Source organism: Xyrauchen texanus, chromosome 11, assembly GCF_025860055.1.
Source record: "Xyrauchen texanus isolate HMW12.3.18 chromosome 11, RBS_HiC_50CHRs, whole genome shotgun sequence".
NCBI lineage: Eukaryota > Metazoa > Chordata > Actinopteri > Cypriniformes > Catostomidae > Xyrauchen > Xyrauchen texanus.
In genome coordinates, this window is record NC_068286.1 from 44,573,455 (window position 1) to 44,586,099 (window position 12,645).

The window sequence follows — 12,645 nt, forward strand, 5'->3', positions numbered from 1 at the left end:
CAATGTTGCCGTGTTGGACTGGACAGGCGCTCAGAGATAAAGCTCAATGTGGAAACACTTGCAGAAAGTATTTTAACATCAGAAAACAATTACACACACTCATGTACTGATTAAACATAATCTGATATTTGAAGTAAGCAGTGAAAAGAACTACAAAAAGAAGTGCAATAGAGATGGATTAAATCTCACATGAAATGAGGTAACCTAATTAAAATGCAAAACGTGAATTATCTGGAAAAAGACTAGAACAGGTAGGCCTATACTCTCTCAAGTGCATGCCAGCTTTCTATGGATGTTTGAGCAAATAACTAACAGAATAAAAAAAAACTTCCACTTACTAGCAGAATGAGTGACTCAGTCCCAATTTTTAGATCTACTATTAAGACTGCCACAGTGTGGCAGTGACTAAATGAAAGTGACCATCACTAAAGTTGTTTGTTGTATTGAAATATGACCACAGGATGTGGTGTAATTTCTGTATGGAAACTCTGATAGAGCTCTAAAGCACAGGGTTAGCAGGATGGAGGAGTTTGGGTTTAGAAGAATTTATCACCGTAAAATGGACAGATTGCCAGCCCACATACTCTGGACTACACACCTGTTGCAGAGTAGTCATTTAGATGACATGTATTTGTACATGTGTGTGCATGAGCAGGGTGTGTTAAGTGGTCAACAGCCAGATTTGCTATTCCAGCTGGAAGGTAAAAAGAGAGAAATTCATTCAGTGACAGCTTGGATGAAAAATTGCCACTTTGCATCCATAAATATTTAAGTGATGTTAAAGACAGACAAGCCTCTATCAGACTTCGTAGACAGTTTTTAAGACATAGAACCAGACTTCTGGAAACTTCACACAGACGCATCCCAACATACGTGGATTTGTAGAGAAATGTCAGTTCTAAGCATACTTAATAACAGCTCTGAGCGCCCGCATTCTACATGCCTGTTTTCCAAGTGTACTAAATCAAGCAACCCTGAGTTTTATAGCTGAAGTACAGAAGATACCCTATTGAGAGGATAACAGTGTAAACTACAAGCCTGTGTTGTGGTGGTAATAACAGGTATTTAAAGGGGTAACTCACCCAAAAATAACAATTCTGTCATCATTTACTCAGCCTTGTTTCGTCACAAACATGCATGACATTCTTTCTTCAGTGGAACACCGAGGAAGACATTTTTCAGAATGTTCACCTTGCTCTTTTTTCTATACAGTGAAAATGAATGGTGACTGAGTCTGCCAAACCATTCTTTTTAACTTCTCTGTCTGTGTTCATCAAATGACATAATTATATGGGTTGAGTGATGGTGAGTAAATGATGACAGAATTTTCCTTTCAGTCCTGACAACTCCCAACTGACAAAGAATACATTTAGGGTATTATAAAGTTGCTAGATGTTGTCTTTGTGTACTAGATCTTATTATACTGTTGCAGAGGAAGTATGAAGACTTGTCACTACTAGAACAAACACAGACATGCTTCTGCGCAATCCCCTTCAAGTAGATCTAGACAGGTGGTGCCAGGGAGGAGGAGGATTTCAGAGAGAAAACTCTTGTAGTGCCCTGCATCTTTCCTGCAAACAACTGAGGCCATTTAAATGTTACACAAAGAGAGAGTACACAAGTTGATTGGCTAAAAGACTGCATGTCAAAGGACCTACCAGCTTGTGCCATGACTGAATAATTTTTGAGTGAACTTTATCTCTGTCATATATCCATCGCTTTCTGCTACTTGCACTCTGATTCTGTGTTGATACAAGCTGATGAAATCAAATCCTAAAAAAATACAACCCCATGCTGTACAAATCAGGCACACCTGAACAAATCAAACCACACATACATCATATTTTACTTGGGTGATATGGCACCACAAACCAAGGCCTTAATTGTTTGTGTATTCCTTCACAAGGCAAGGTGTTGACATCATCAATGTGATTTAAGTTAGTATCATGTCTCTGACCCTTGAGGCATTTCTTCTATTCCAAACAGTCGAGGTATCTAAGTGTGAACCAATACAGCTCATTTTCATGAAGCCACATTTGTAGAGTCTGAGTCATATCTCACTTGAGGACATGTGGAGGACAAAGGAGAATTGCTCATCATCAGGAAAAGGCAGTGGTCTTGTTGGTTCCTCAACAAAAGATTTTAGTGTTATGTTTAAAGTTAGGTTTAGTCTTAGGACTAGGGGTTGGGGCTTGAACAACATTATTATCCTATCATTATTATTTGATCTGATGCATAGTTAGGGTTGGTGTTAGGATAGTACTAGAGTCATGTATGTCATATTCCATGTCTTATAAAGTTATGCAATATTCACATGATGTGTTCAAAGTATGTTGTTTTTAGTGCTAAAGAACACAAGTCATTGTGGACAAGCTTCTTTCAAAAGTCTCATGACGTAATGATTTTTTACTGTAGAATGACTTACATTTCGGGTTGTTCCGTACACCTTCAGAAGTCTTTGAATATGAAGCACGTACCACATGGACTCATTATATGACACTTCTGGGTGGGTTTTAATCATTGAAGTGAGTTCCTATCAACTATCATTTTTCCTATTGTTCCGCATAAGACAGAAAGCCATCCAGGTATGAAACGAAAGGAGGGTGAATAAATTATGACATTGTCATTTTTGTGACAATTATTAAATTATGACATTGTCATCTACCACACATTTTTAGTTCTAACTTTTCAGTTCAAAGTAAACAATGTTGTTGTTGTTTAGTTTTTTCCCATCATTCTCCTACTCTGGTTGTCATGGTTATGACAAACTTGGCCATACTCTGCACTGAGTGACATTTTCTGGCCAGCAGTATTAGGCACATATGCAAGGAGCAACAATACTGTAAAAAGCCCACAGAATTGAATACCTATTGTAATAACAAAGTCATCTCATTTTTCATTATTTTATTACCTTCATAGTTTTATAGATATTTATTTATATATTTATTTGTTTTTTCAGCTTGTGTGTCTTCAAGTATAGTTTTATAAAGCCCTGGGTGGGCTGCACTCTGGAGTGGTTAATGAAAAAGAATTGCCACATGCAGTACAGCTCAAATGGACCACAGTCATGGAAGCCTTCACCATGGAGGCAAAAAACAGACCTCCGGGCAAATCTAGTTTAAAAACTAGACAGAGGGGAACAGAAAGAATCGTGATTCATGACCTAAATATGCTCTCAGTCAGAACATTGTCCTTGAAAGCAAAATGGACATGAGATGGTCAGCAGACAACAGGAAGTAGGATTCTTTACACTAAGTATGGTTTGCTGGGGCCCATAATTATTTGTACAAGAGTTTTAGTTGAATTGTTGATTATTTATTTGGGGTCACCATCTTGCTGAAATGTAAAACCGACCGAGGAATCTGTACAAACCACTGGGGTTCCTAAGATGCCAACCGGTGGAACCCTCTGGAGAGCCACTAGACTCCCTTATAAATAGCCTCAGATATCCCATTTATGTTAAGGAACTTCAGTATTTAAGAGTTCTAAAGCTATTCCCTTATGATAGGGTTACTAAAGGAACTGTTAACAGACCTTAGAGTTCCTTAAGGCCATTTCCTCTTGCAGGAACCGAAGCCTGTTATAGGTACTTTTACCCGGAACATTCATTGTGTTCTGGTAGTCTATAATCTAGAGGACTGCGCTAATTTTCCAATTCCCTTTTTTATCGAGAGTGGGTAATTGAAATCTATTATAAACTTATCATGAACTCTATTTTACAAAAGGTAAGTGTTTTGTGTCTTTTTAAGTCAACGGATGAGTAATTCAGTACAGTATTTTATGTTGAGTTTTTGTAAAAGATTGTGTTGATAAATAGGTTTATAGTGCATTTTCAACATGTTTTCTGCTGAGTTCAGCATGTGCTGCGGTGCATCTCTCCTTTCACTGCGGCTGCATGGACACAATATGCAGGCACGGCTCACACGCCCAATGTAAAAACTGTAACCTGAAAACACAAGCTGCACCCAAAAACTGGAAAAAGCTGCCTTCAGAAGCTGTATATGGAGGTAGGATGACAATAAGGTGCTTTTCATACTGTTCTGAGAGCAGTTTCCTTAAGAGTTCCATTTGCCATCAACTGATTAGAAAGCACAGCAGCTGCACACTTTTTGGATGCAGCCACAGTTTGTGTAAAACAGCCCTAATAAATGTTTAGCTCTGATCCTGGAGTCCTCTGTCGGTGTGGTTGATTTTGCTTTTGTTGCTATTGAAGCATGCATGCAAAAAGCATTCCAAGAAAAATGGTCGACACTACAAGACGTCACTTCCGGAGCTCCTTTTGTGTGTGCGAATGCAAGAGGGAAAAGTCTCCTTGAACGGGTGTCTCGTTCCTCTTAAAGAGTTCTCATTTAGAAAGTTACTAAGGGTAAAGTACCGGAACTGTTTTTGGGAAAGGGTCTTTAGGAGTTCTTACTGGAACTATGAGTATGTTTCTCAGAGAACTGAAAGGGTGTTTAGAGGTTTTACAGATGGTTCCGCCACTGTGGCAGATGAAGAACCCCAAATGGTGCCTTGAGTATCTTTTAATTTTAGCAGTGCTGCAAACCATCACTCAGGACCCACCATGCTTGATTAAGAGTGATACTACATGGAGGGCTGAGGATCTCAGCGAGTATTGATGCTGACTATCACCCCTGGAGTCACGAGTTTGAATCCAGCGTGTGCTGAGCGACTCCAGCCAGGTCTCCTAAGCAACCAAATTGGCCCAGTTGCTAGGGAGGGTAGTCACATGGGCTAACTTCCTCACGGTTCTCGCTCTCAATGGGGCATGTGGCAAGTTGTGCGTGGATTGCGGAGAGTAGCATGAGCCTCCACATGCTGTGAGTCTCCGCGGTGTCATTCACAGCGAGCCACGCAGATTTACTGTCTCAGAAGCAACTGAATCTTGTCCTCCGCCACCAGGATTGAAGTGAGTAACTGCGCCACCATGAGGACCTACTAAGTAGTGGGAATTGGGCTCTCCAAATTAGGGAGAAAAGGGGTTAAAAAAGAGTGATACTTTATGAATAGTGAACCAAATATAACCAACCTTTCAAACCAAAAGTTTTGATAAATCAATGCAAGACTTACACAGTCTTCAACTGACCATATGTTTTGTCTTTAGTGTTTTTGGCAGCAAAACGCCCATATAATAAATTCTTTAGAGTTACAATGTACTGCTTATACATTGGTTCCATGTGCTTCATTGAGCTGATCTACCAACTGTGATTATCATCCTTGTCCCTCCATAAAAATATCCTATCAACCAATTCGATTTTTGGGTTTAGGTTTTGGATTGGTGCTTGAACAAAACAACTTGTTGGGTTGACAGCTTGATATATTGTAGATTTATAGGCATTCACTTACAAAAGGAGCCAAAACTATTGGTTTAAAAAGAAATGTGCAATAATGATATTTACTTTGCTTATGTTTCAGCTATCTTTATTGATAGTTGCTCTGAATATATAATGGCATTTTTGTCCACTTTGTAAATTAGAATCACATTTTGATTTTGAAAATAATAAGTAGACATTCGATAATCATGTTTTCATAGTGCCAAGCCCTAAAAATAGCTTAAACAGAAGCAAAGCAAATATTTTTACTGCAAAATTATTTTATTTACTATTATTAAACCAGTAATGTTGTCCCCCAGTGCAAGTGGATGCAAATTAATCTGTTTTGTAAGTTATGTTTAGCTAGTGTAATGACACATTGCTGGGAATGTTTTGCAGCCAGCTATGCCAGTAAAATGGAGGATTAATCACTTCTAAAGCGTTAGTCAGAGCAAATCTGTGTGAATCATGAGAGATAAATATGTGTGTCATGTCTGACTCGTAACTGAGCTCAATAGTGCCAGTATGTTATTTTTCATTTTCATCGCGCTACATCTCTAGCCAAGCTCTGGGGGAACCTCGAGTTTACATTCTGTCTGCAGAAAAAAAATAAAAATCTTTCTTTCTGCATCTGGGTCTGACTGCCATGTTTGGTGTTGGATTTTATTTTGGCTAAAGAATCATCTCCCCTGTTTTACTGTTGAAAGATTTGAGACAATAAAAGCAAGCAAACACTTTTAAATAAATGTCCACCCACAGATGGTCCTGTGGAGCAGAACAACATTACCGGTACAGATGCATAGACCAACTGAGCAAATCTGGACCGCTCTGAAATTCTGAACCAGACTCGAGACAATATGATGCCACACATTGTGCCTATACACAAAAATAATCTATAAAAAGGAAAATATTAATTATATAGAATAGTGGTTCTGGGAATTGATTGATTACCAAATAGACCTTAATTATTATTGACAGTGATTAATTGTGATGCTTTATTTTTTTCTTCTTCAGTGTTAATAAGTGTTCGGTCCAACTTCTTAGCTAGTGGACATTTGGTTTACTTAAATAAAATTTGCTAAATTCATTCATTCATTAATTACACTAATAACGTTTTGTTAATAATTGTTCGAGAAAGTTGGTGGTTTCCCAAATGTTTGGTGTGATATGTGGTCTGAATTCTTCGTTTCACTGTTGAGGTGGTCCGCCACCAGTTATACAGAAAAAACTATGTAGTATCTTAAAGAGAAAATCAAATGGCAATAGTTTAACCCCTTAACCAGCTGTTTGGTGCCTTTCATTTGTTTGTCTTTAAATGACCAGCCTTAAATACAACACCTGGTGCTCAAGAGCATAGCCAGGGGAAAGTAAACGAAGGTGCAGAACACATTTTTGTCTGAAAGTAAGACATTCTGAAACTTAGTTCAGTACACAGGGTTTAGTATTTCTTTATTTACATCCTTGTGCCATGCATTTGCCAGGTCACCAGGCATCTCTATGGGGATCAGGCATTAAAAACCTAAAAAACTGGATGTTCGTTAAAAAGATGTTAATAAATACAAGCACTGGGATACAGTAAATGAGGCCATGGCGCAAAAAAAAATAAATGTTCTGTTTCTCGACAAAATACAGTCTCAAACAGAACATCAAAGCAAACTGACTTTAATCAAGACTTCACAAAATAAACATGTACATAAAAGATTTAGAAAAATCTAAGTACAAGCGGGACTTTAACACTAAAACACCAACTATTTGCCAAACATATTCAACTGTATAGTTCCTGTGTAAGTACCGTGGTCCCATTTTATATTAGGTGTCTTTAACTACTATGTACCAACATTAAAATACATCCAATACAATAAATGCATTGTGTAACTACATGTTGTTTTGCAAAATTCTCACAAGATTCCCATTGCTGCTTGCTACTGAGGTTGAGGTAGGAGTAGGTTTAGGAGTAGGGGTTAGGGGTTGGGTTAGATGTAATTAAATGCAGGACATTTAGATGCAAGTACAAAGCAATAACACTTAAATGTTTAAAGGAATATTCCAGGTTCAATACAAGTTAAGGTCAGTCGACAGCATTTGTGGCTCAATGTATATTACCACAAAAATGTATTAGGACTTGTTCCTCCTTTTCTTTAAAAAAAAGCAAAAATCGAGGTTACAGTGTGACCCTAAAACTCATGTATTGTTTGAGCTGTAAAGTTGTTCAAATGGGTCATTTTAGGGTTTGTAGACATTACATAGTCATGCTAATGAAGTTGGTACGAGTCGAAATGTATTTTTGTGGTAATCAACATTATGGCACAAATGCTGTCGCTTGAGCTCAACTGGTATTGGACCCGGAACATTCCTTTAAGTACATAGTAGTAAAAGACACCTAATATAAAGTGGGTCCAGCCTTGCTTATGTAATTTTGCTGTGCTCTGCTGAGGGGTGGGCATTAATGAACTCTCTATCAATTCTTTGTAAGAGGAAATTAAATTGTCAGCATGACCCTCTTCAGTCTTGAACACAGTGGGTTTAAAATATGCACATGCATACATTTGCTTAATTTACTGTATGTGTGTAGTACGCCTTCAAATTCTCTAAAATCAGAGATGATCGTTACATCCAACAATATTCAATAGCTGCAATCTACCTCTGTATTAGGGTAGAAAGGACTGATTTGCTTTCGACTTTTCACAACAAATAAAGACTAAATGTGCCTTAATAAATAATGAAACCATGTGGATGGAAGAAGGTGGAGCAAAACAGATCTTTTTGGAAATAGCCAGTAGGGTGTGATACACATTTGAGAGAATCACCTTCTCACTGACAGCCAAACACACGTGCATTCTTCCCCAATGAGTGTACACACAATTAGGCAAATGTTGTTTTTGTTTTTATCTTTGCTTTTGTTTGATCAGAAAAAGGTTTTCATCAGATGGATACATGGCAGAATCTTTTGCTTCTTTTCTTTGCTTATTTCTGAGTCTCCTCATCTTTTTTTTGCTTTTCTCTCTATTCCCTGTATTGTTCTTTCTCATTCCAAAGAGCAAATCTGGCTTTTTATGAGCGTTCTGAGGTGATTGGCGAACCCCTGAAGTGTGAGGACTGTTCTGGCCACCTCTTGGAAAGTCTGCATCTTCGTCTCTACATAAAGGTGCAGCCATTTTGTTATTTTTCTTCTTTTGTCTTCGGTTTTTATTCTTGCCTTGCTCTTGGGGTGTGAATGCACTCTGAGGGATGTACTTGCCACCAGTCCCCGGTGTTTTTGAGCCCTGCTTGAAATGCAAGTGTGTGTTCTGTTTGTGTGCCTGTGGATGGTGTTTGGGCGTGTGAGCGATGCGTCTCTTCGGCTTGTGTGAGTTGTTTGCGTGAGTGGTGGGGGTATACGGGGACTGTCTGTAGCTGGTTTTCTGTTTCTTCCTGGGCGGTTGATCTTGCTTAATCAATACAGCTTCCAGCAGTTCTGGAAAAGACACATAAAAGAATAAAGACTTGGACTGATCATACAGCGACTTACAGTGCACTTATTACAGGGACGATCCCCCCCGGAGCAACCTGGAGTTAAGTGTCTTGCTCAAGGACACAATGGTGGTGGCTGTGGGGATCGAACCAGCAACCTTCTGATTAACAGTTAAGTGCTTTAGCCCACTACGCTACCACCACCACTCCTTTAGTCAGCGCTGTTTACAAGTGATGAGGAGGAACGCTGTACATTAGCTTGGTTGGTTTTGGCTTAGATCTGTATTTATCGATTACTTTACTCACAAAGGTGTGTTTGTGTGCTTATTCTGGATTTCTCAACTGAGAGAAAAAAGTGAGATTACGTCTGTATCGTGGCAACACAAATACCGCTTGGACTCCACCCTCTCGTAAAGCTTAACGGAAGCGATGATTTAAAGTTAAAAAGTACTCGAATATTGATCTTTTTCGCACCAAAAGTGATTGTGTCTCTTGTGGACTTGTATGGATGACGTGTATGCTGACTGTCTGTGATTTTTGACGCTTTAAAAGTCGGATCACTATCCACTTGTATTGTAAGGGCCTACTGAGCTTAAATATTCATCTTTTTTTCTTCAAACGTGTTCTGCTGAAGAAAGAAAATCCTACACATCTGGGATATCCTGAAGGTGAGAATTTTAATTTTTGGGTGAGCTATCCCTAGGCCCTAGCCTTCCTTCATACGAAATCGAAGAACGAATGGGTGCAACATAATTTATAATAAAATCTGGCCAAATCGAACGTGTTTTTGAGTTTGTTTCTGCGGTTTGTAACCGCGAGCCAGCATGAATTTTCAGGCAAACTTTGTACTGGCTGCCATTGGTCCACATCATCGGTGGGTGTGACATGGAGCTCGGTCAACATGCCATTACATAAAATGTAATGGCATGTTATGAATAGGGGCATTTACTGGCGCTTTAAAATCCCAGTGGTGGGAAACAATTAACATGCACTCGAATACTATATGATTTTGACAAAATTATAACGACAGAAGACATCCACTGATTGTCACTGATCTTTCCCCCAGCCGTTTCTGTCAAGTGTAGCGTCCATGGAAAGCAACATCTGATATCTCGCACAACTCACGCAAAAGGTGTGTGTTTCAGGTCCATTTCTCTCGATTTGTGAAACATTCTCAGCAGTTTGGGTGTGTGACGCTAAAATACGGGAAAAGCGGCATTGTGTATGGATTTCATACGGAACACATTTTTTCCCTTAATTACGAGACGATTCCTTATATTAATTTAATACATTTTACCTGATACTGCTTCAGCTTGAGGGTGACTCACTCTCATAAATTCCCTCAGTCGATGATGCAGTTGTCAGGGGCGGGGAATGGTAGAATTCAAGTTATAATGCACCAATTACAACAATGAATCTCCAGTTTCATAAAACAGCACCCAATACAGTTAAAGGGAAACTAACACGACAGTAGATTATGGGCTTCTGAAGCAGCAAAACAAGTGGGTATACCGAGAGTATACGCAAATATTGATTCTTTGAAGTCATTAAACGCAAACTGCCCTGGGAACAAAGCAAGCATACAGCATGTACGAACGTATGGCCCTGACTATAGTCTACTTCTCTCTTGCCGTTGCTGGCGTGCCAGTGGTTGCCGACCCCTGACCTACAGCATATATTACTTTAAATCTTCAACAAATGGTTAAAACAGTTTCTTTTACTGATCCTGTGCGAATTCTACACATAGAATGAGGCATGAAGTCATTGAGAACACACTGTAATGTCATATTAGTTAAGGTTTTACATGTAGTCTTGACCGTCAACATTTAAATACGTTATTTATGCAATGCAAATCAATAGGGTCCAAAGCTTTCAAGCTCCAAAAAGGGACATTAACGATTAAATCACTCCAGTTTCATGAATTAATTTAATGCTGACTTTATGTCCTTTTTGGAGCTTGAAAGTTTTGGACCCCACTGACTTACTGTTTTATGGACAAAAACACCTCATATGTTTTTAAAAATATCTTCATTTGTGTTCCGCAGAAGAAAGAAAGTCATAAGAGTTTGGGTGAGATTATTACCATTTTTGGATTAACAATCCCTTGAATACAGGTGTAAATGAGGCCTCAAGAGGCAACAAACCGGTGCTACAGATCGAGAACTAATAAGAAAAAAATTTAACAAACCTTTGGCCTTCTTTTCAATCCGACGGTCCCGGCACTTGATGTCATTCATCTTGTCGTAATAGGAAACAAATGGCAGGGTGGGATATGTTCCTTTATACATTCTCCTCTCAGAGCATTCCTGCGGTATAAACACATTTTAACATATCATATATATTAATGAGGCCATAGGAATCTTTCTGGGTTGTTCAGGACAGGAACGCAAAACTTAGTTTAAAATGATGAAGCTGATCGTTCACTTACATAACCTAAGTGTCCTTTCTTTGAGCAGTTGTAGCAGTAGGAGGGGGTCTTGCAAGCCTCTGGATCACTGGCCTTACAGATGGGTCCCAGCGTGGTCTACATCGAGACAGAGAGTTACATACTTAGCTGTGATCGATCAGGAGAGAAAAAGGACTGAGTTCCAACCACTAAATAGACACTGTCCAACATATAACTTCAGAAAGATCACCTACAGTATATAGTAGGCCTACACTGCAGCTAAATGAGAGTTGCCACTCCTCTTATGAGTGCTCAAACCCGCTTATTTGGTTAATAATTTTACGGGCCACATTCTTCAAATGAATTCTCTCCTGAAAATGTCAGGTGAATTTTTATCAACACTTTTCATTTAATAAATATCTCTGCCAATCTTTTCCAATACAAAAAAAAATACATATATATATATTTTTACCATTACATCCTTATAATATGATCTATTCTATAGAGCAACCCCATTTCTCAAATACAGCCGCAAGCGGCAATAATCGGTGGCCAAGCATGTATGGAAAAATGACAAAAATAATCCAATTTGATGTCCATGTGTTTTAAGTTTTGTTAATGTTTGAATTAACAAATCAGAAATCTTTTGATAAACTTTTGTCAATAGGGTCCGTAGATGATGTATGCTAAATTTCGTACAAATCGAGGAAACGGCCTAAGATGAGTTTGAAAAAGTGGATGAAACATTTTAATGCAGAAATGGAAATCAATGTGCACATATGATTGGGGGGCACTGAAGAAGATGGAGAAGCCTTAAAAAATTATTCTAGCTTATACGGTTCCAGAGTTATTAGCAAAAACACAAATTTGTTCACTATAGCGCCACCGTGTGGCCGATTCTCACAAAATTTGAGACGCAGCTTCGTGTAGAGACCCTTCTTGTGTATAATACGTTTCATAACCATCGGCCATTCATGATTAAAGTTATTAGGAGCTGATATTTTGATATTTTAAATCGATATGTTAAGGATATGTTAGCACTTGAACCAAAGAAGGTGCATATTTCATTTGAACTTTGTCGATCAAATGACTGCGGAGTTATTACATTCTTTTTAGTTGTAGCACCCCCCTGTAGGTACAATTGTACAAACATTTTCATGCATCCTAAACATGGTCTGTTGACTGTGTTCTGGGTTTCTTTATGTTTGGACTTTGCGTTATTAGATATTAGACATTGATCAATGAATCAAAGTACGTAACACCAGAGGAATTGCATCGCTTATGTCTTCTGGACGATTTCAAGTATCGAAACTCTTTTGATAAATTTTTGTCAGGAGGGTCAGTAGATGATTATTACCAATTTTCATGCAATATATATATATATATATATATATATATATATATATATATATATATATATATATATATATATATATATATATATATACACACAACACGGTTTATGTTAAGAGTTTGAATGCACCTCAGTCACACAGC

General features: G+C 38.3%; 1 protein-coding gene across 1 annotated transcript in view; it reads right to left on the reverse strand.

The window, feature by feature from the left end:
- Positions 1 to 6,749: 6,749 nt before the first annotated feature.
- Positions 6,750 to 12,645, reverse strand: part of LOC127651619 (zinc finger CCHC domain-containing protein 7-like) — a 73,030-nt gene continuing 67,134 nt past the window's right edge. The window contains exons 7-9 of the mRNA XM_052137544.1: positions 11,191 to 11,286; positions 10,951 to 11,068; positions 6,750 to 8,766 (exon numbers count right to left, since the gene is read on the reverse strand). Of these exons, the coding sequence (XP_051993504.1) occupies positions 8,198 to 8,766; positions 10,951 to 11,068; positions 11,191 to 11,286 (783 nt within the window). The 3' untranslated portion in view covers positions 6,750 to 8,197. The remainder of the gene's footprint in view (positions 8,767 to 10,950; positions 11,069 to 11,190; positions 11,287 to 12,645) is intronic.